The following is a 22,862-nucleotide window of genomic DNA, read 5'->3' as shown; positions in this document are numbered from 1 at the left end:
TTTGGGCACGCTTTTCATCCGGATGTCAAAATACTGCCCCCTACCCAAGAGAGGTTAAAAGTAGGCTGTCTAGACAGTTCGTAACACAAGAGCAGGTGTACTGGTTTTACTCTTTTTGGCCATTTTCTGGTGTTTTGTGGTGAAAAACTGACCGGGTCGAGCATAACACGTCAAGCCATAGATAGACAGGCTAGAAATGTTTTAACAATTTATAAAAATGGTGAAGCTCGCATTCAATTGCCCTTTCCACAACAAGCTTCCATTCCCCACCACAGGGGGATTTGTGTCCGATTTAAGATGAAATCGTCAACCCTGTTACGGCCAACCCTGTTAATTTATTTGGCACTTAATAGAGCTCACCAGCTTGTAGTCCTAAAAAAAAGAAATTAGTTAGCATTTTCTACCTCTGGTTCATTGGCCATTCCTATTGGGGAAATTAATGAGGAAAGAAAATGTGGCTTTGGGATATACGCAGCAAATGAGGCACAGGCTTAAACGTTGTGTTCTATGAAATAATATCAGTCTTGTAACATGCCATTTATGAATTATGATGCCTTTATGTGCTTGTTTTGATTGCATACAGTGCATCTGGAAAGTATTCAGACCCCTTCACTTTTCCACAAGTTACAGCTTTATTCTAAAATGGATAAAATCGTTTTTTCCCTCATCAAACTACACACTATACCCCATAATGACAAAGCAAAAACAAATTTTAATATTTTTTTGCAAATTTATAAAAAAAACTAAAACTGAAATATGACATTTACTTAAGTATTCAGACCCTTTACTCAGTACTTTGTTGAAGCACCTTTGGCAGCAATTACAGCCTAGAGTCTTCTTGGGTATGACGCTACAAGCTTGGCACACCTGTATTTAAGGAGTTTCTCCCATTATTCTCTGCAGATCAATTTGGATGGGGAGCGTCACTGCAGCGCTATTTTCAGGTTTCTCCAGAGAAATTGAAATTTATGAAAATGTATCAAAAATTAAAAAGATGAATACCTTGTATATATAAGTATTCAGACCCTTTGCTATGAGACTCGAAATTGAGCTCAGGTGTAGCCTGTCTCTATTGATCATCCTTGAGATGTTTCTACAACTTGAGTCTACCTGTGGTAAATTCAATTGATTGCACATAATTTAGAAAGGTACACACCTGTCAATATAAGGTCCCACAGTGCAAGTCAAAGCAAAAACCAAGCCATGAGATCGAAGGAATTGTCCGTAGAGCTCCGAGACAGGATTGTGTCAAGGTACAAATCTGGGGAAGGGTACCAAACAATGTCTGCAGCAATGAAGGTCCCCTTGAAGACAGTGGCCTCCATCATTCTTAAATGGAAGAAGTTTGGAACCACCAAGACTCTTCCTAGAGCTGGCCGCCCGGCCAAACTGAGCAATCGGGGGAGAAGGGCCTTGGTCAGGGAGGTGACCAAGAACCCGATGGTCAATCTAACAGAGCTCCAGAGCTCCTCTGTGGAGATGGGAGAATCTCTCAGAAGGACAACCATCTCTGCAGCACTCCAACAATCAGGCTTTTATGGTAGAGTGGCCAGATGGAAGCCACTCCTCGGTAAAAGGTACATGACAGCCTGCTTGAAGTTTGCCAAAAGGCACCTAAAAGACTCTCAGACCATGAGAAACAAGATACTCTGGTCTGATGAAACCAAGATTGAAATATTTGGCCTGAATGCCAAGCCTGGAGGAAACCATGCACCTCTCATCGCCTAGCCAATACCATCCCTACGGTGAAGCATGATGGTGGCAGCATCATGATGTGGGGATGTTTTTTAGCGGCAGGGACTAGTCAGGATCGAGGGAAAGATGAACGGAGCAAAGTACAGAAAGTTCCTTGATGAAAACCTGATCCAGAGCTCTCAGGTTCACCTTCCAACAGAGCAACGACCCTAGCTCACAGCAAAGACAATGCAGGAGTGGCTTCGGGACAAGTCTCTGAATGACCTTGAGTGGCCCAGCCAGAGCCAGGACTTGAACCCGTTCGAACATCTTTGGAGAGACCTGAAAATAGCTGTGCAGTGATGCTCCCCATCCAACATGATAGAGCTTGAGACGATCTGCAGAGAAGAATGGGAGAAACTCCCCAAATCAAATCAAAATCTAATAAAATGTTATTTGTCACATGGGCCAAATACAACAGGTAGACCTTACAGGTAGACCTTACAGTGAAATGCTTACTTACAAGCCCTTAACCAACAATGCGGTTAAGAAATATACCTAAAAAACAATTATAATAAATACCAAAAAATAAATAGAAATAAAAGTAACAAATAATTAAAGAGCAGCAGTAAAATGACAATAGCGAGGCTATTGTTACAGAGTCAAAGTGCGGGGGCATCGGTTAGTAATTGAGGTAATTTGTACATGTAGGTAGAGTTAATTAAAGTGACTATGCATAGACAATAACAGAGAGTAGCAGCAGCATAAAAGGGGGGGGGGGGGGTAGAAGCTTATGGCTTGGGGGTAGAAGCTGTTTAGAAGCCTCATGGACCAAGACTTGGCACTCCGGTACCACTTGCTGTGCGGTAGCAGAGAGAACAGTCTATGACCAAGGTGGCTGGAGTCTTTGGCAATTTTAGGGCCTTCCTCTGACACTGCCTGGTATAGAGGTCCTGGATGGTAGGAAAATTGGCCCCAATGATGTACTGGGCCGTGTTGAGGATCAGTATGGCGGATGTGTTGTTCCCTACCCTTACCACCTGGGGGCGGCCTGTCAGGAAGTCCAGGATCCAGTTGCTGAGGGAGGTGTTCAGTCCCAGGGTCCTTAGCTTAGTGATGAGCTTTGAGGGCACTATGGTGTTGAACGCTGAGCTGTAGTCAATGAATAGCATTCTCACATAGGTGTTCCTTTTGTCCAGGTGTGAAAGGGCAGTGTGGAATGCAATAGAGAATGCATCATCTGTGGATCTGTTGGGGCGGTATGCAAAGCTTGTAGAGTCATACCCAAGAAGACTCGAGCCTGTAATTGCTGCCAAAGGTACTTCAATAAAGTACTGAGTAAAGGGTCTGAATACTTATGTAAATATGATACTTCAGGTTTTTATTTTTAATACATTTTCAATAATGATTAAAAACCTGTTTCTGCTTTGCCATTATGGGGTATTGTGTAGAGATTGATAATGAAAAAAACAATTTAATCTATTTTAGAATTAGGCTGTAATGTAACAAAATGTGGAAAAATTAAGGTGTCTGAATACTTTCTGAATGCACTGTAAATGCTTCAAAAGACACAAAAAGTTATGTTAGCTGATTATCTTATAGAACAAGATGTATAAGATGTCATAAGTCTGTGTTTAACACAGACCTTATTTTCTGCCTTCATACCCCCAGAAAGAAAACACACATTTCCCCATAGGCTTTGGGCAACGAGCCATGGCAAAGTTTGCCTCTGTTAGTGCCTAAAAAAAGAGGCCATTACTATTGCTCTCTATAGACAGGTTGGTTGTTTAGCAAAAAAACTGACGTGTGCGCAACTATGGGGCAAAACAGACAGGGTTGTCTTAGATTGATGACAACATGTAAACTATATTTAGTCTCCAAATGTTTATTGAAAACTTAAATACATTTCAACAAAGAGCACTTCTTGTCTTTCAAATACATTGTTACAGTTGTTGGTCAGCTAGCTAGCAATGAAATGTAGCCATATTAGCATTGACATGAAATCAGTCAAAAAAAATCAAAACGACATGGTATCAAAAACAAGATAAAACTTGCTGAAACAAGCCACCTACGATTCCCCATATGGCAGCTTCTTGTCATTGTTAAAGTTATGTGACCGTTCAGAATCACAACAAAGCACCCGATCGATGCACATGCATACATTTTTGTGACGTTGTCAGCCAACCCATCTTTACTATGGTATTTTTATTTATTTTACCTCTTTGGGGAAACATGTGCCCAAAAATGTGCCCAAAAATGTTAACATTTTTGGACCACTTCTCAAAAGGCACAACATTGGTGTTGGTGGTACAGCTGCTGGCCGTGCTGCTGCTCCAGTTTCAACTGTTCTGCCTGTGGCTATGGAACCCTGACCTGTTCACCGGACGTGCTACCTGTCCCAGACCTGCTGTTTAAATTTGATTTGATTTGTATTCAGAGACTGCAGAGATGAGACAGTGTTGCTGGGATTGCTATCGGGGCCGTGTTCAGAGACAATGTTTTGCAATGAGAGAGGACTACCCGAACTAATTTGGGTTTTTATAACATTTTCCATCTTACTGATCACATCCCAGGGGACATATATGCCATTTAGCAGATTATTTTAGCCAAAGCAATTTACCGTAGTGCATGCACTTTACAGCAATTTACAGTAGTGCACTGTCTTACTATCCCTGTCTGTGCCCAAACAATTTGAGCTTCTACTTTTAAAAATCCACCTTTCCAGAAACAAGTTTCTCACCGTTGCCACTTGCTATAGACCACCTTCTGCCCCCAGCTGTGCCCTGGTCACCATATGTGAATTGATTGCCCCCCATCTATCTTCAGAGCTCGTGCAGTTAGGTGATCTAAACTGGGACATGCTTAACACCCCGGCCATCCTAAAATCTAAGCTTTATGCCCTCAATCTCACACAAATTATCAATTAACCTACCAGGTACAACCCCAAATCCATAAACACGGACACCCTCATAGATATCATCCTAACCAACCTGCCCTCCAAATACACCTCTGCTGTCTTCAACTAGGATCTCAGCGATCACTGCCTCATTGACTGTGTCCGTAATACGTCTGCGGTCAAACTACCACCCCTCATCACTGTCAAACGCTCCCTAAAACACTTCAGCGAGCAGGCCTTTCTAATCGACCTGGTAAGGGTATCCTGGAAGGATATTGACCTCATTCCGTCAGTAGAGGATGCCAGGTTATTCTTTAAAAGTGCTTTCCTCACCATCTTAAATAAGCATGCCCCATTCAAAACATGTAGAAACAGGAACAAATATAGCCCTTGGTACACTCCAGACCTGACTGCCCTTGACCAGCACAAAAACATCCTGTGGCGTACTACATTAGCATCGAATAGCCCCCGCGATATGCAACTTTTCAGGGAACCAATATACACAGGCAGTTAGGAAAGGAAAGACTAGCTTTTTCAAACAGAAATGAGCATCCTGTAGCACAAACTCCAAAACGTTCTGGGACACTGTAAAGTCCATGGAGAATAAGAGCACCTCCTCTCAGCTGCCCACTGCACAGAGGCTAGGAAACACTGTCACCACCGATAAATCCACGATAATTGAGAATATCAATAAGCATTTTTATACGGCTGGCCATGCTTTCCACCTGGCTACCCGTAGCCCGGTCAACAGCCCTGCACCCCCCACAGCAACTTGCCGAAGTCTCCCCCATTTCTCCTTCACACAAAACCAGACAGCTGATGTTCTGAAAGAGCTGCAAAATCTGCACCCCTACAAATCTGTCGGGCTAGACAATCTGGACCCTCTCTTTCTAAAATTATCTGCCGAAATTGTTGCAACCCCTATTACTAGCCTGTTCAACCTCCCTTTCGTATCGTCTGAGATCTCCAAAGATTGGAAAACTGCTGCGGTCATCCCGCTCTTCAAAGGGGGAGACACTCTAGACCCAAACTGCTACAGACCTATATCTATCCTACCCTGCCTTTCTAATGTCTTCGAAAGCCAAGTTAACAAACAGATCACCGACCATTTCGAATCCCACAGTACCTTCTCCGCTATGCAATCTGGTTTCCGAACTGGTCATGGGTGCACCTCAGCCACGCTCAAGGTCCTAAACGATATCATAACCGCCATCGATAAGAGACAATGCTGTGCAGCTGTATTCATTGACCTGGCCAAGGCTTTCGACTCAGTCAATCACCACATTCTTATCGGCAGACTCAACAGCCTTGGTTTCTCAAATGACTGCCTCGCCTGGTTCACCAACTACTTCTCACACAGAGCTCAGTGTGTCAAATCGGAGGCCCTGTTGTCCGGACCTCTGGCCGTCTCTATGGGGGTGCCAGAGGATTCAATTCTCGGGCCGACTCTCTTCTCTGTATACATCAATGATGTCGCTCTTGCTGCTGGTGATTCTCTGATCCACCTCTACGCAGACGACACCATTCTGTATACTTCTGGCCCTTCTTTGGACACTGTTTTAACTAACCTCCAGACAAGCTTCAATGCCATACAACTCTCTTTCCGTGGCCTCCAACTGCTCTTAAATGCAAGTAAAACTAAATGCATGCTCTTCAACCGATCTCTGCCAACACCTGGCCGCCCGTCCAGCATCATTACTCTGGACGGTTCTGACTTAAAATATGTGGACAACTATAAATACCTAAATGTCTGGTTAAACTGTAAACTCTCCTTCCAGACTCACATTAAGCACCTCCAATCCAAAATTAAATCTAGAATCGGCTTCCTATTTCGCAAAACAAAGCATCCTTCACTCAAGCTGCCAAACATACCCTCGTAAAACTGACTATCCTACCGATCCTTGACTTCGGCGATGTCATTTACAAAATAGCCTCCAACATTCTATTCAGCAAATTGGATGCAGTCTATCACAGTGCCATCCATTTTGTCCCCAAAGCCCCATATACTACCCACCACTGCGACCTGTACGCTCTCGTTGGCTGGCCTTCGCTTAATATTCGTCGCCAAACACACTGGCTCCAGGTCATCTATAAGTCTCTGTTAGGTAAAGCCCCGCCTTATCTCAGCTCACTGGTCACCAAAGCAGCACCCACTCGTAGCACGCGCTCCAGCAGGTATATTTCACTGGTCACCCCCAACGCCAATTCCTCCTTTGGCCGCCTTTCCTTCCAGTTCTCTGCTGCCAATGACTGGAACCAACTGCAAAAATCACTGAAGCTGGAGACATATCTCCCTCACTAACTTCAAGCACCAGCTGTCAGAGCAGATCACAGATCACTGCACCCGTACATAGCCCATCCAACTACTTCATCCCCATACTGTTATTTATTTATTTATTTTTGCTCCTTTGCACTCCAGTATCTCTACTTGCACATTCATCTTCTGCACATCTACCACTCCACTGTTTAATTGCTATATTGTCATTATTTCACCTCTATGGCCTATTTATTGCCTTACCCCCCTTATCCTACCTCATTTGCACACACTATATATAGACTTTTTCTACTGTATTATTGACTGTATGTTTGTTTATTCCATGTGTAACTCTGTGTTGTTGTTTGTGTCGCATTGCTTTGCTTTAACTTGACCAGGTCACAGTTGTAAATGAGAACTTGATCTCAACTAGCCTACCTGGTTAAATAAAGGTGAAATAAAATAAATAAAAATGCATACATTTTTGTATGGGTGGCCCCAGCAGAAATCAAACACAGGATCCTGACGTTGCAAGTACTATGCTCTACCAACTTAGCCACACAGGACAGTGATCCCTGCATTAACTGATCTCCTTGCATCACCCTCAGCTCCTACCTCATTTATCCTAACATGCTTGAAGGGGCAATCTGGGATTTGGAAAAATGTAAAAGGCAATGTTCTCGCTATCACGGTGACTGCAGTCACGGGAAAACGCTGTACATGTCAGCTCAATTGGAAATGACCTTTAAAAAACGAAATTATCAGCTGTCCACAGCGCTGCGCTATGGATCGAGTACATGCCCTAACAATGTTTTTAGGCTATACAGTGTTTGTTTACAATTACATTGTTAACAAACAATGGATTTAAGAAAGCTTATATTTAAGGTGACAGTTGAACAACGCTCATGAAGCATTTATCAATTATATTTTTTAAGAATCAATGGCTATGTATCAAATAATTTATTAAAGGTCCAAAAATGTATGTACCAATCCCATATTGTCCCTTTAACATCATATCCTTAAAACCCTCCTAAGACCTGGCAGCATTTCTCACCACTGCTTCCTGTATTCTGAGCCAAAGCCCAGGAAAAAAAAGCACTTTAAATTCGGCAGCCCGTAAACCTCATGTTAACGCCAACCTTATGGAGCTCCACAATGCCAATCCTCACAAAGCAGAGCTGGGACGATCATTCATGGATCACGTAACAACGCTAAGCCTATCGGATGCGCTGATGTGGGCTAGGCAGATAAAAGTTGTTGATTTTTAACGGAGAGGGATAGGTGATATAATCCGCAAGGACACAAATCCAACGGGGTAAGGAGGGGATGCAAAAATACTCTAGCATCGTGAGTGGGTGCAACTGAGCTCCTGTGTGAAGGAGCCCTCCAGCTACACAGCTCACCAGGCATTAATCCTCTCTCTCTACACGAAAACACATATTGTACTGTACACCCACCATACATCCACTCTGAAAAAGCACAACTGGGTAGTCGGCTGCCTGTCATTTTGGCCCAGGAAACAAGAGAGTTTTTGGACCAGCTCCAACCTCTCCTTTCCTCTCTTCTCTTCTATCCTCCTCCTCTTATCAACCCTTTTCACATCCTCTATTCTCTTTCCCCCATCTTTTTCTCTCTTCCCCTCCTCTCCCATCCTCCTCTCCTTTCTTTCTCTCTCTCCTCTCTTCATCTCATATAGCTCGTTGAGTTTACATTACATCCTTCTGACTTCTCTATTCCATCTATCGCTTCAAAATGAGTAGGAGATGTGAAAGAAATAAGCTCAACATCTTGCCAGCTGTTTCTTCTTCTATTCTCCTTCCCCTAAAGCTCTGGAGACTCATATGCTGTGATCTTTCCTTCTGATACAATGAGAGGCCTTCTTCTTCTTCTCTTCCCCTGGTACAGCAGAGGAGAAAGGGGAGGAAGTTTGACTTTTCTTTGCTGAATAGTTTTTTGTTCAGCAGAGTTGCGAGTTGAGTTACTGTGGGAACTGTGGCTGCCGCGCCCACTCTTCTCTACCGTTTCACGACTGCCAGGTACAGTAGGTAATCTCGCCCCTGCAATACAGTGTGTGCTGCAGCACTAACACACACACTCTGACATAGATAGGGTAAAAAGTTGTGTGTGAGTCAACCAAGCACACCAGTTAACTACTTACTTAATACTCTTCATATCTATTGAGACAGGTTGGATGTGTGGTCCTCTGTGGCTCAGTTCGATAGCTTGGACCACCCACCATACAAAAACCAACCCTTTGCTCTGGACATCAACTTTATCTGTCACTTTAGTGTGTTTCTGTGTGTGTGTGTGTGTGTGTGTGTGTGTGTGTGTGTGTGTGTGTGTGTGTGTGTGTGTGTGTGTGTGTGTGTGTGTGTGTGCGCACAATGTACACAAGTCACAGTGTACATGCGACAGAGTGCGGGCCATCCATCACTCCTCTCTACTCAACTCCACTCTTTTCAGTGTGTCTGCACAGATGTAGCTGGTCACACACACACAGAGTTGTTTGTGTTTGTGAAGGTGACACAAACGTAACCCTGTTCCAACAGGTGTGTGAATGTAATGCAGACGGGTGTGCGTGGAGTGGTGAGGCTTGCACAGGTGATGTCTGTGGAATTCTAGATTGTGGTTTGTTAATATCCATGTACACTATCATGATGAAATGGCATTTGTTATCGTAACGGCTAGGCATTTTTACGTACTCACGTGACTCACGTACTCACCAGGACAAAGTGTATTGTACTTTAAGATTATATGATAGGAGATGTGCATGTTGGGAATTGTAATGTGTGTCATATAAACTCACTGTAGTCGCTGTTCTCGTCCTTGGTCCCATTTATGGTGCCGTCCGGCTTCATCTGCAGGTAGAAGCCCTGCTCGCTGAACAGTCGCGTCACAATGCCCTTCAGCTGCGGCTCTGCAACACAACAACAGGGATAAGGGTTAGCTAGCTGCTTGGGTCATGTTCATTAAGCACCAAACATAATAAAATGGAGTGAAACAGGGAGGAACTACCTGAATGTGTCCAATAAGAATAGCCATTTTTGTTTTCCATTGCAATGAACAAGGCCCAGGTCACTCAGACACCAGAACACTTGAATGCCATGCCCTCATACTCTTAATACCATTTTCAATGATTAGGGACAAACCAGCAAAAACTAGACTATAACTAAGGCCCAGAGCTCTTCCTGGTCTGGTCACGTGATCAGGAAAAACTCTTGGTCTTATAGTGTAAGCCTGAGTTAGTACCCATTATTGCAGTACCATGTGATAGGCTACATAATGAATGAAATGCCATGAGATACATGTGATGACACAGAAGCAAACAATGCCTCCCATCATCACAGAGAGGCAGACAGATTACAGAGAGTCAGACCATCACTCAATGGTAAAGAGAATAAAAGGAGGTAAAGAGAATAAAAGGAAGAGGTTAATCACGACAGTACTTTAGGGCCATTCAGAGCATGCAGATACCAACATAACACTAATCAGTGGAAAACCATCTCCCAGTCTTATAGATAAAAAAGGTTCAGTTGGTGGATCAAAACCAAACCGAAAAACAAACGGTCTAAGAAGCCACCTCCAAATCATGAACAGGGCACACAATGTGGGACAGATAAACTTGGCACTACAGCCACTTGACGCCCAAATCATGCAGGAAGAGACAGAAGAAGACTAAAATACAGCACTATTTAGAGCAAGTCGGTGTGCCAGTTAAACGCTGATGATGAGGCAGACCCAGTGGATGATAGAAATACTGAAAGGTGGAGGGATACGTTAAATAGGATGCAGAAGTGTGTGGTCTGCCTCCTCTCATCTATCAGTGATAGATATGATACTCATAAACCTCTGACTAACTTGCTTGTAGCCGAACTGTGAGAATTGGCCCATTGGTGGATCAATAAAGCATTCTTCACCAACAATAGTTCACCTTAACATGGACACTGATAGCTCTGGTCTAGGTCGTTAGTGTGCCTTCCTTCACTTCATGTACTGGAGGAACATGAACAACAACAACAACAATGTATTTAATTTTTTTGTCTTTTTTCATATGATGAGCTTAGAATAATAACAAGTTCATATTTGCAGTTTCACATGTAAGAAAACTTCACAATTGTAAGTTCACATGTGTGGGTGAAATAGTGTTATTCTCCTCACATGTGAAAAGGTGGTGTTAACATGTGGAATGTGGAATTGCATATTCTGTAAAAAGGTTACTTAGCCTAGCTTATCATACAAAATAAGAATGTCTTACTTCTAAGCTCATCCACTCCATTACTTTGTAGTCCTCCATAGTGTTGCCTTGATATACATGTATACTTAACACTACCACAAGGGAGAGGTATTCGGAGAGTTATTGCTGCAGGCACCGCCTCTTTTTTTCGTACATTAGTCCATGACTGTTGGATGAAGCCCAGTGAAAAGAACATTGAAGCTAGCTCTCCATGTCTCCTTATTTTTATCCTGTTTTTTGGTTTCTACCCATGGTTATGTTTGAAAAAAATCTAGAGATAACATGTTTAACTAAACGGTGTTGAATTCTGGTAATTTTCATGTATAATTTAATTGTTTTGACCAAGTGAGATTTTCACATTTACATGAGTGTAGCCAAGCTAAGTAGCTAGCTAGCTAGTTATGTTTGTAAGCAAGTCAATGAGAACAAGATGGCGTTTCTGAAATATATTTCATTTCCATTATAAATGGCTCTTAAATAGTTCCTTTTTTTTGTACAAACGAGAGCTCATATTGAGTGTAATTAAATGTGTACATATGAACCACGGTAATTATATGTATTTTAGAAGGTTACTTTCTATGAAATGTGTATCTAATCATTACATGTTAATTGCTAACTGCTAGCTAGCTTAGTGAAAGGTGATAGCTATCCTTCCATTTCGTCTTAGCTAGCATCTGTTATTGTTAGTTGTCCATTGGTTTTTGTTACATTTACTACACACGCCTAAACTACATTTTTATGTATTTGAAAATGTGTGAATGTGTTTGCTTTTGGAATGAATGTAAACAGATACTTTTCTACAGAGATTTATTTTGAATAAGGTCTGTCTGAGTTAATCAGTTAACTTGTTAGCTTTTTGTAATTTTAGAGCACAATTTCTTTTATCGCGATTCATCTCATAGTATTTTGGACGCTTTCAGAAAATGAAAACATCCAAAATGCATTATCTATACAGCTAAAAACAACAATGCGATGTCAAAACAAGTTGACATTGAGGTTTCCATTTTTCTAATCAATACTTTGGATATAATCAACAAGTCAATATTATTGTAATGCTTTTTATATTTAAAAAAATCTTAGATTACAGCTTAATTTGATGAAATTCTGAATTTGCAATTAATCGTGACTAATCACAGCATACCTTGTGATTATCAACAAAACAAAATGTACTTTCAGTTTGCTTGAAAGTTTGCTAAGATGCAGAACGATTTGTACTGAAAGACACCATTTCCCAAAACTTCCTTGTACTGTATGTTCTTGAACAGACTGAGATAATATGTTTGCTCCGCTCAGTGGGTGTGCGGGGTGTGGCTTGAAGCAATGAGTTAAGTGTTTAAAGGGAAGCAGTGCATTTTTATACCACAACCCAACCCCTCACCGTTTCTCCATGGTCGTTCAGTACAGTTTCCGTTAAATTGAACGTTCTATTACGTTTTTATGTACTGAACGCAGCGCTGCTCTGAGGTCACTGACCTGGTTTCCTGCGGACTGGTCTTTTCTTGCCGCTGCAGAACCGAACTTTGCTGAAGACAGTAAATATATGCCTCTCGCACAAGGAGCGGGGATCTTTGCTGGGACTGGTGCGCCGTTTGGAAGTGGCGACCTTTTCGCTGTTTCCCTCTCTTGCTTGACGTTTCTGTCGAATCAGGGAGCTGGCGAGCGCCGCCGCCATCTCCCCGGTAGATTAACCTGAGTGTAGACCACTTGAATCGTCTCCAAATCTTCTATGAGCGAGATGTTGTCAAGATATTGCTGAGGGTGCTGATTATGGCTGGTCCAATGCATGAGGTTGCATAAGTGCACCATGATGACAAATATGTAGGTAAGGTGAATAAAATGACAACTTGCTGAATGCTGAAATCAAACATATTTGTGATCCAAATAATGTAAACAACATCGATATACATATAAAATATTGCACTGGCAGTCTTTACAAATAGGTAGGCTACTATATATCTAAATACATGAATTCATAAAGGTATATTGTGCAGAATTCTCCAAGGTATTGCTCTTAATCTCCAGTCCAGATTATTCCCAGGTATCCAGATAAAATGTCCCGTAAATAGTTTCATTATCCATCGTTTTCATTCCTCTTAAATTTCCAGTGCTCGACATTCCACAACTATCTGAGTTCAGTGGCAGCAGCGTACTGGATGTGCGCGGACACACGTCTCACTCACTAGCCCCGCAGCCCGCGGACGGCATTGTCTTTTGCTCAACTATGGCCTCGACATGCGAGCCCCAGGTAAAAAATAATCCAAATTCGAAAAACCCCAATGTTCTCTGGAAGACTGAGAGTCACAACAAGTTGGAGGACCGTCGAAAATCTATGTCGCCTTCATAATCACAGGTAATGAGCATCATAAACGGACATAATTCAAACCCATTGGGCACACACTGGTTGAATCAACGTTATTTCCACGTAAATTCTTTCAAATTAATATGAACCAATGTGAATTGACGTCTGTGCCCTGTTGGAAAAATCTAAGCACAAATCTCATGGTAGCCTGTAGTGAAAAGTACTATCAGAGCAACCGGTGAAGCCTGCTCTTCGTCGCCCGGTTTGCAAGCAGCCTTTCTTTTTCTAACTATGCAATCCTACTTGGTTGTGGTTCAGACAAGGAATTATCGGAGGCTGGAAGAAAGAAAGCGATAGGGAGAAGAAACTATATATATATATATATATTTTTTTTTTGCGAGTGTGTGTATGAGGGAGGGAGAGAGAGCAGGAGGGAGGTTTAAGAGAGTTAGCGAGAGGGGGGGCGGCATTGCACACGAAAGCGATGGTGGGCTGCTTGGCAGGAGGTGCGCCAGCAGCTTACATGTGTTCGGTAACATCATTTTACCAAAGGCTATGAGAAAGGCAGGTCTCCATCACGCAAAGCGATCCATACTTCCTGGGCACGTAAACCAATCTCGTGCATCACACATACTTCCTGCGTGCAATATAGCCTGGGGATGAGGTAAAGCAAACCTAGCCCCAGTGGTGTAAATTAAGTAAAAATACTTTAAGGTACTACTTATGTCGTTTTTTGGTATATGTACTTTATTCATTTTGACAACTTTTACTTCACTACATCCCTAAAGAAAATAATGTACTTCTTATTCCATACATTTCCCTGACTCTCAAAAGTATCGTTACATTTTGAATGCTTAGCAGCACAGGAAAATGGTCCAATTCACACACTTATTAAGAAAACGGCCCTTGTCATCCCTACTGCCTCTGATCTGGCAGACTCACTAAAAAACACATACTTTATTTGTAAATGATGTCTGAGTGGTGTGCCCCTGGCTATCCATAAATAAATAAAAAAGAATTGTGCCATCTGGTTGGCTTAATGTAAGGAATAAGAAATTATTCATACTTTTACTTGTAGGGCTACTTTTTATACTTAAGTATATTTTAGCGATTACATTTACTTTTGATACTAAATAAATGTAAAAGCAAATACTTTTAGACTTTTACTCAAGTAGTATTTTACTGGGTGACTCACTTTTACTTGAGTCATTTTCTATTAAGGTATCCTTACTTTTTCCACCACTGTCTAGCCCCTAGGCTAGTAGCCTGTATCTGTACCTGTAGCCTACCGACCACACACACACACACGAACCAGCTGGATGCCAGCTGTCCTGAGGCACTGTTTCTTTCTACCTTCTACTGTAAAGCTAATTGATAAAGAGAGCGTATAGCATATATCCAAGTTGAATTCAGAGGCAAAAATGTGTCTGTCAGCTAGGGTTGCACATTTTGGGGAATATTCAGAGGTGTAAACTTTCCATGGGAATATATGCAAATGAATAGTAATTAAATGTAGATCTTTTTGGCATTGGATATATTTACCATATCATATGGAGACAGAAACATAAACCTTATAAGTAGACAATTGCAAATGATAATCCTTCCAATAGAAATAAAACAATTTAGTTTGAATTGAACTTTAATTAAATTAGTTGACTCTTCACATGGGATGAACATTAGACTCTGAGGCCTCATCTTCACTGTCACTTTCCAACCTTGTTGAGGACGGCTCGTTGTCAGGCTCAAAAAGCATAAGATTTGCCTGGATGGCCACCAATTTTTCAACCCTTGTATTTGTCAGCATGTTGTGTGCGTGTTCCCAAACAAGGACCAGTTGCGCTCTGAGGTGGCTGCTGTTGGTGGGATTTGGAGGATGATGGAGGCAACGGGGAAAGAGCCTCAGATCCAAAGTCCCTTCCACCAGGTGGCTGATGAGATATGCTGGCACGACTGCCATATTGCTTCTCCATGCCAAAGCCCTTGCTTGGAAGTGTACTTCGCCAGACTGCCAAGAACCTTGCCCTCATCCAGGCCAAGGTGGTGAGACACGGTAGTGAGACACGGTAGTGATGACACCATAGGCCTTGTTGATCTCTGCAACCGGACAGGAAAATGATGCCAGCACACTTGGGGTCCAACATGTACGCTGTGGCATGTATGGACTTCAGGCAGAAGTCTTAACGCTTTTTTTATGTATTTCAGAACTGCAGTTTCCTATGCTTGGAGCAACAGTAAAGTGGGCAGGGCAGTACGGATTTCTTACATCTGCAAGCAGAGTCTGAACATCAGACAGGATGGCATTGTCTCCCTCAATCTGTGCAATGGCTACTGCTATAGGTTTCAGGAGTTTCAGGCTGCTTACCACTCTCCCAAAATCCATCATCTAGGAGGATCCTCTTGATGGGGCTGTCCATATTGGCAGACTGTGATATGGCCATTTCTTGGAGAGACTCCTTCCCCTCCAGAAACTGTCAAACATGATGACAACACCACCCCAATGGGTGTTGCTGGGCAGCTTCAATGTGGTGCTCTTATTCTTCTCACTTTGCTTGGTGAAGTAGATTGCTGATATAACTTGATGACCCTTCACACACCTTACCATTTCCTTGGCTCTCTTGTAGAGTGTATCCATTGTTTTCAGTGCCATGATGTCCTTGAGGAGCAGATTCAATGCATGAGCAGCACAGCCAATGGGTGTGGTGTGAGGGTAGGACTCCTCCACTTTAGACCAAGCTGCCTTCATGTTTGCAGCATTGTCTGTCACCAGTGCAAATACTTCTGTGGTCCAAAGTCATTGATGACTGCCTTCAGCTCATATGCAATGTAGAGACCGGTGTGTCTGTTGTCCCTTGTGTCTGTGCTCTTGTAGAATACTGGTTGAGGGGTGGAGATGATGTAGTTAATTATTCCTTGCCCACAAACATTCAACCACCCATCAGAGATGATTGCAATAGTCTGCTTTCTCTGTGATTTGCTTGACCTTCACTTGAACTCTGCATCCAGCCAATGAGTAGATAAAGCATGTCTGGTTGGAGGGGTGTATGCTGGGCAAAGAACATTCAGAAATCTCTTGCAATACACATTGCCTGTGAGCATCAAAGGTGAACCAGTTGCATACACAGCTCGAGCAAGACATTCATCAGCATTTCTGACTACGTTCTTCTATTGAATCAAAAAAACTTCTGATTCCAGGACGACCATGAGCTGTTGCTATCGATAAGGTGTCTGATTCATCATTTTCACCTCGAATAGAAGTAGAGGGAATTTTGTCAGAGATTGCGTTGTGAGCGCTGAGGGAAATGTATGCACTTGGCCAGATGATTCTGCATCTTTGCATTCTTCACATATGAATTGGCACAATATTTGTAAATGTACACAGCTTTTCCTTCTATATTAGCTGCAGTGAAATGTCTCCACACAGATAGTGCCTGTGGCATTTTCCTGTAAAGATTAGAAAAAAAGAGTAAAAAAACTAAGAAATACAATTCCATGTACAGATAAATAGTTAAGCAGTTCGATTAAACAACTCCTTTGTAAGATAAATGTTTTAAAATGAAATGTATGACAACAGGTGAATTAACACTCAGTTAGCAGGCTCAAGCAATCTAAAACCCACATGGTAGCAAAAACTAACAAGCAGAAATTGTTAACAAGTTAGAAATTATTTAAAACACACTTTTCTGTAGGCTACTATTTACTAGTTAACCTGTTGGGGATAGGGGGCAGTATTTACACGGCCGGATCAAAAAACGTACCCGATTTAAACTGGTTACTACTCCTGCCCAGTAACTAGAATATGCATATAATTATTGGCTTTGGATAGAAAACACTCCAAAGTTTCTAAAACTGTTTGAATGGCGTCTGTGAGTATAACAGAACTCATATGGCAGGCAAAAACCTGAGAAGATTCTGAACAGGAAGTGGCCTGTCTGACAAGTTGTTGTTGATCATCTTGGCTCTTTTTATTGAAGACTGAGGATCTTTGCTGTAACGTGACACTTCCTACGGCTCCCATAGGCTCTCAGAACCTGGGAAAAAGCTGAATGATATCAATGCAGCCCCAGGCTGAAACACATTATCGCGTTTGGATAGTGGCCGGTCAGAGTACTCTGAGACTCAGGCTCGTGCACGAGATGTTTTTATTTTCTCTCTCTTTGTAAGTATACACGCTTTCCCGGTCGGAATATTATCACTTTTTTACGAGAAAAATGGCATAAAAATTGATTTTAAACAGCGGTTGACATGCTTCGAAGTACGGTAATGGAATATTTAGAATTTTTTTGTCACGAAATGCGCCGTGCTCGTCACCCTTATTTACCCTTTCGGATAGTGTCTTGAACGCATGAACAAAACGCCGCTATTTGGATATAACAATGGATTATTTGGGACCAAACCAACATTTGTTATTGAAGTAGAAGTCCTGGGAGTGCATTCTGACGAAGAATAGCAAAGGTAATAACATTTTTCTTATAGTAAATCTGACTTTGGTGAGTGCTAAACTTGCTGGGTGTCTAAATAGCTAGCCCTGTGATGCCGGGCTATCTACTGAGAATATTGCGAAATGTGCTTTCGCCGAAAAGCTATTTTAAAATCGGACATAGCGAGTGCATAGAGGAGTTCTGTATCTATAATTCTTAAAATAATTTATGTTTTTTGTGAACGTTTATCGTGAGTAATTTAGTAAATTCACCGGCAGTGTTCGGTGGGAATGCTAGTCACATGCTAATGTAAAAAGCTGGTTTTTGATATAAATATGAACTTGATTGAACAAAACATGCATGTATTGTATAACATAATGTCCTAGGTGTGTCATCTGATGAAGATCATCAAAGGTTAGTGCTGCATTTAGCTGTCTTCTGGGTTTTTGTGACATTATATGCTAGCTTGAAAAATGGGTGTCTGATTATTTCTGGCTTGGTACTCTGCTGACATAATCTAATGTTTTGCTTTCACTGTAAAGCCTTTTTGAAATCGGACAGTGTGGTTAGATAAAGGAGAGTCTTGTCTTTAAAATGCTGTGAAATAGTCATATGTTTGAGAAATTGAAGTAATAGCATTTCTAAGGTATTTGAATAACGCGCCACAAGATTCCACTGGCTGTTATGTAGGTGGGACAATTTCGTCCCGCCGACCCTAGAGAGGTTAAGGCTTGTAAATAAGCATTTCACAGTAAGGTCTATCTATACCTGTTGTATTATTTTAATAATACAACAAACAAAAAAATACTAGGCAAGTCAGTTAAGAACAAATGCTTATTTTCAATGACGGCCTAGGAACAGTGCCTTGTTCAGGGGCAGAACAACAGATTTTTACCTTGTCAGCTCGGGGATTTGATCTTGCAACTTTTCGGTTACTAGTCCAACGCTCTAACCACTAGGATACCTGCCGCCCCAGGTGGCCTAGTGGTTATTTGGCGCATGTGACAAATATAATGTTATTTGATTTTGATCAGGGTTCGGGGTCAATTTCAATTAAAGTCAATCAATTCAGGAAGTAAACTGAAATTCCAATCCAATAATTGACTACCTTCAAATCGAATTGACCCCAACCCTGGTATGGATTACTGTGATGTGATCACTCTGGAGTTGACAAAGTAATGGGAAACGAGGAAGGGGATTACAACTATTACCCCATGTTAATATCAGAAGCTCATGGCTGATACTGATAATGAAATAAAACAAATCAACCATAATTGCAGAGCTATGAGGCTATTGTCATGACGTTGCCCTCTTTGGGTACAGCGAGCACCATCCCCCTCTCTCTGTCCTACACCCAGGCTGCTGTTAGGCAGGTCATAAATTCCTGGAGGAGATTCTTCCTCATGGCCAGACAGTATAGAGAGAGTGCGTTTTCATAGAGAGAACAAAGAAACGTATTCCACCTCACAGATCTTGAGAACTGAACAATATTCATGTTCTGGAGAATGTATAAATGGTCGTTGAAGTTGCCTGCTACGAACTGGTCCGTTTGGTACAATTTTGTGAAACTCATGAGAGACAATACAGCCACATTACCATAACCCTGTTTATACAAGAGTCTCAGTTGTGAGGCTTGCATCTAATTGCTGTATAAAATGAATGAATTACGATGAAACTTGTGAAATTATGTCATGTGATTTTTATACTGTTTTAAATCATAGGCCCGCCCCATGAGCACAGACATTGATCTGGCGTCATGGGACAGCCCCTTTCTGCTCTTCCGAATATAACCCCCACCTTGGGAATTTATCTTCAGACCAAGCTTACCTCAATTACGAGAGGGCTAAGGTTTGAACCCATTGCTGAATTCTTAACCATACCACGTGGTCAAACTCTGAGACTATCGAACCGACAGAATAAGAACAAATCTTTGAAGGAATTTGGTATCATTTAACGCAAAGAACGACAACCGCCGAAACATCTATTCTATAACAACATTGCTGAATGTTACTCTGAACTATCCATTCTAACCACGGCAGAGAGAGAGAGAGAGAGAGAGAGAGAGAGAGAGAGAGGGCGAACAAACTCTCCAACAGAAACAAACTTTCCAACAGAGATCAGGACGAAACACTGAGCGTAAATATATATATTGATTGCAATTATTCCCGAATGAGTGAGCGTTCATGTGCAAAGGATTAGCATTTCAATTGTTATAATTATCAACTTTGTAGTGTCTTTTATCTCAGTCGACCCCCACTTCCCTTTTGTCCACCAAGCCGCGATGCCGGTTTAGCCCACTAGGGCACATCCGCTATCATTTCCTTGTAACTATATCTATTGTTTGTTTGTGCATTTCTGTGATTATTTAGTTAGTAAATAAACGATGTAAGACAATTGATCTATGGATGACTCATAGTGAAGACTGGGTTTGTGCAGATAACCAACAATTTACGACGTTTGGAATGAGACTAACGTGAGGTGAAGAATAATTCATTAATTAGAAGATTAATTGATCAGATATTAAAATATCTGAAAGTAATTTTATTATATTATAACTTTGTAATCTGAATATTTTCCTTGGTGCCCCGACTTCCTAGTTAATTACAATTACATGATTAAGTTAGTTTAGTCATGTAATAATAATTACAGAGAATTTTTGATAAAAATAAGTCTTCAGTTTAATGATGCCAAAGACATGACACTATGAAGCCCCCTCTCTTCTCCTAACCTCTTTATTTTAGCCTGACACCATCCCCAGAGCACCTTGTCATGTAGAGACAACCAGTGTGTGCGTGTACATGGTGCTGGGACAGAATGGATGGAGCACATGTATACCATTAGAGTGCATTGAGCTTGGTTTGGCTGCCAACCTGGTTCTTTATCATTCTCCTGATTGTCACTCAAACCCCCCCCCCTGATCACCTCAGAGCTGAGAGGAGAGGACCCATGTGACTCGAAGAGAGGATGTCATGATTCGTTTTCTCACTGACCTGCTTCATCAAATCAGCAGTGGTAGGCCTACAGTTGGCTGCTGATACTGTGGTTGTGAGTGGCTCAGTTGATTGAGTGTGGTCCTTGCAAAGCCAGAGGTTGTGGGTTTGATTCCCGCTAGGGCTACCCAAACGCATGACTAAGTCCATTTGGATAAATTGCATATGTTGTTATATATAAGTACCTTAACACTGGAGTTAAAACCACAAGCTTACTAGGAAATTATGAGGAATCAATGGTTATTTTTGCTGGTACATCAAATAATTACCTGGTATAAAATGGTGCTAACTAATTAATATTATACCATAGCATTGTTGAATACTAGTTTTTGAAGGGCATTCTAGAATGGACATTAAAACCAGATAATGGGACAGTTGGAAAAGATATCGGGACAGCCTACTACACATGCAGATAGTACTTGCTACAAAGTTACAGAAAGCTAAACCAACAACCACATAAACCAAATTTGGATACATTGTAAATGCAGGCCCAATGAAGAAAAACATAGCTAGCTAGATAGTTAGCTAGCATTGATTTGTTTTGCAGAATTTCTTTTTTTGGCCCATCTGATGACCTAACGTGGTGAATGATGAACATGAATTTCTCTGGTCCCTATGTTGCAGTCAACAAGTCACGCTACGCTGTCAAATCCTCCCACATGTTTCTAGTTTGACCAGCTGTTCTTTTTTAATTCGGTTGTCATATTGGCAGGTTTGCTAGCAACAAACTATTTAGCTACCTTCTAGCCTAGTGTTTGATATGCAATGTGACCTCCTTGTAATGAACAGTGTTACGTGTCCTGACGAGAAACCTTTCTAGCTATGCCAGGCAAAATCGGGCATCATCAGCTCATTGTTATGGAAGTATCCAAATGAATGTCAATAGAAAATAGCTTAAACAAACGCAAATGCAGCTACTTTGCTTTTACTCTGGCTGCAGTGGTCGTGACTCTGTTAGCCGTAGCTAGTCAGCTAGCTATCAAGCAAGGAACAAGAACGTTGCCAGTGAGCATGGTAACGGAACATATAGAACGAACAACTGGGTCGCGTCCATAAATATCAAACTAATCGCAAGAACGACTGGGTCGCGGCTCTAGCAAAGAAATGATGAGAAAGTATGAATTCTCTTATAAAAATATAAAGGAAAACATGTTATTTCTACCAGTAAATTTGTGCTTTATTATTGTTTTCTTTGGCAACTGTGGTATAAGCGGGACATTACCTTGGAAAAATGAACTCCGCAGGACTCGGCTCCATCTCGTCCCACTGACGTCCATTATAATGTACAGAATGGAGGCATTTATCCCTGACATAATTACTATTGTGTAATAACCATTTTGCCATGTCATTTTGAAGTCAATTCCAGGAAATTTTTGTACTGTTAAAAAAAAAAGTGCTACCAACATGTCATAACTAGAAAATGGTTCAGAAATAAAACGCAATAAAACATTTCAATGAAAGTTTGCTTGACGAAATTCCAGGCAATGACCTCCAAAACCAATTGACCAAGCAGATCATCCAATCGATAAAGTGACATGTATAACCTATCCTCCCGCATGTCAGCACCCACCACCCAATCACAACTCTTTTTCAGTCTTAGACACCCATTCATTGGCCAATAAGGAGGTTCATCCGCCTGTTTCAAGCCACTAGTGAATCCTAACACAATATATACAGTAACTCTTCCCTCCTTTTATGGACTTACACATGGGTTTATTAAAGGGATGGTGTGACATTTTGTAAATTTGCCACTTTTTCTACTCATGAACTCATGGATACCATGTTAAAGGTCTCTGCCTGCAGTTTGAAGGAAGTTGAAGGTAGTATCTGGAGCCATTGCTAACTAGTGTTAGCACAATGACTGGAAGTCTACAGGAACAGCTAACATTCTATGTTTCTGCATGCTAGCTGTTCCTGTAGACTTTGTCACTGCGCTAACGCTAGTTAGCAATGGCTCCTTCAAACTGCGTTTTAGCATACATAAATTAGAACTTCATATCCACTGCTGATTCAGCAGTTCAGAGAACACAGTGTGTGTTGCATGGAATCCCTTCACAATCACCACTTTCCCTATCAACTGGGAAAACACAACACAGG

The 22,862-nt window shown here is 41.6% G+C and overlaps 1 protein-coding gene and 1 long non-coding RNA gene across 6 annotated transcripts in view; both read right to left on the bottom strand.

Annotated features, from left to right (window-relative positions):
- The window catches only part of LOC100306788 (fibroblast growth factor 12), a 159,360-nt gene that overhangs the window by 59,735 nt on the left and 76,763 nt on the right, over positions 1–22,862 (bottom strand). For 4 of the 5 annotated variants that reach the window (XM_014213400.2, XM_014213399.3, XM_014213398.2 and 1 more), the window contains 1 exon segment: positions 9,631–9,741. In XM_014213400.2, coding sequence (XP_014068875.1) covers positions 9,631–9,741 — 111 coding nt within the window. 5 annotated transcript variants of the gene reach the window in all.
- LOC145858058 (uncharacterized) lies at positions 14,079–22,429 on the bottom strand. The gene is made up of 2 exons (XR_014378846.1): positions 21,988–22,429; positions 14,079–16,798 (listed from the first exon to the last, which is right to left on the bottom strand). It is a non-coding gene; the product is annotated as an uncharacterized LOC145858058 (long non-coding RNA).

This window comes from Salmo salar, chromosome 09 (genome assembly GCF_965601325.2).
Source record: "Salmo salar chromosome 09, fSalSal1, whole genome shotgun sequence".
NCBI lineage: Eukaryota > Metazoa > Chordata > Actinopteri > Salmoniformes > Salmonidae > Salmo > Salmo salar.
This window is presented reverse-complemented; position numbering and strand designations above follow the sequence as displayed.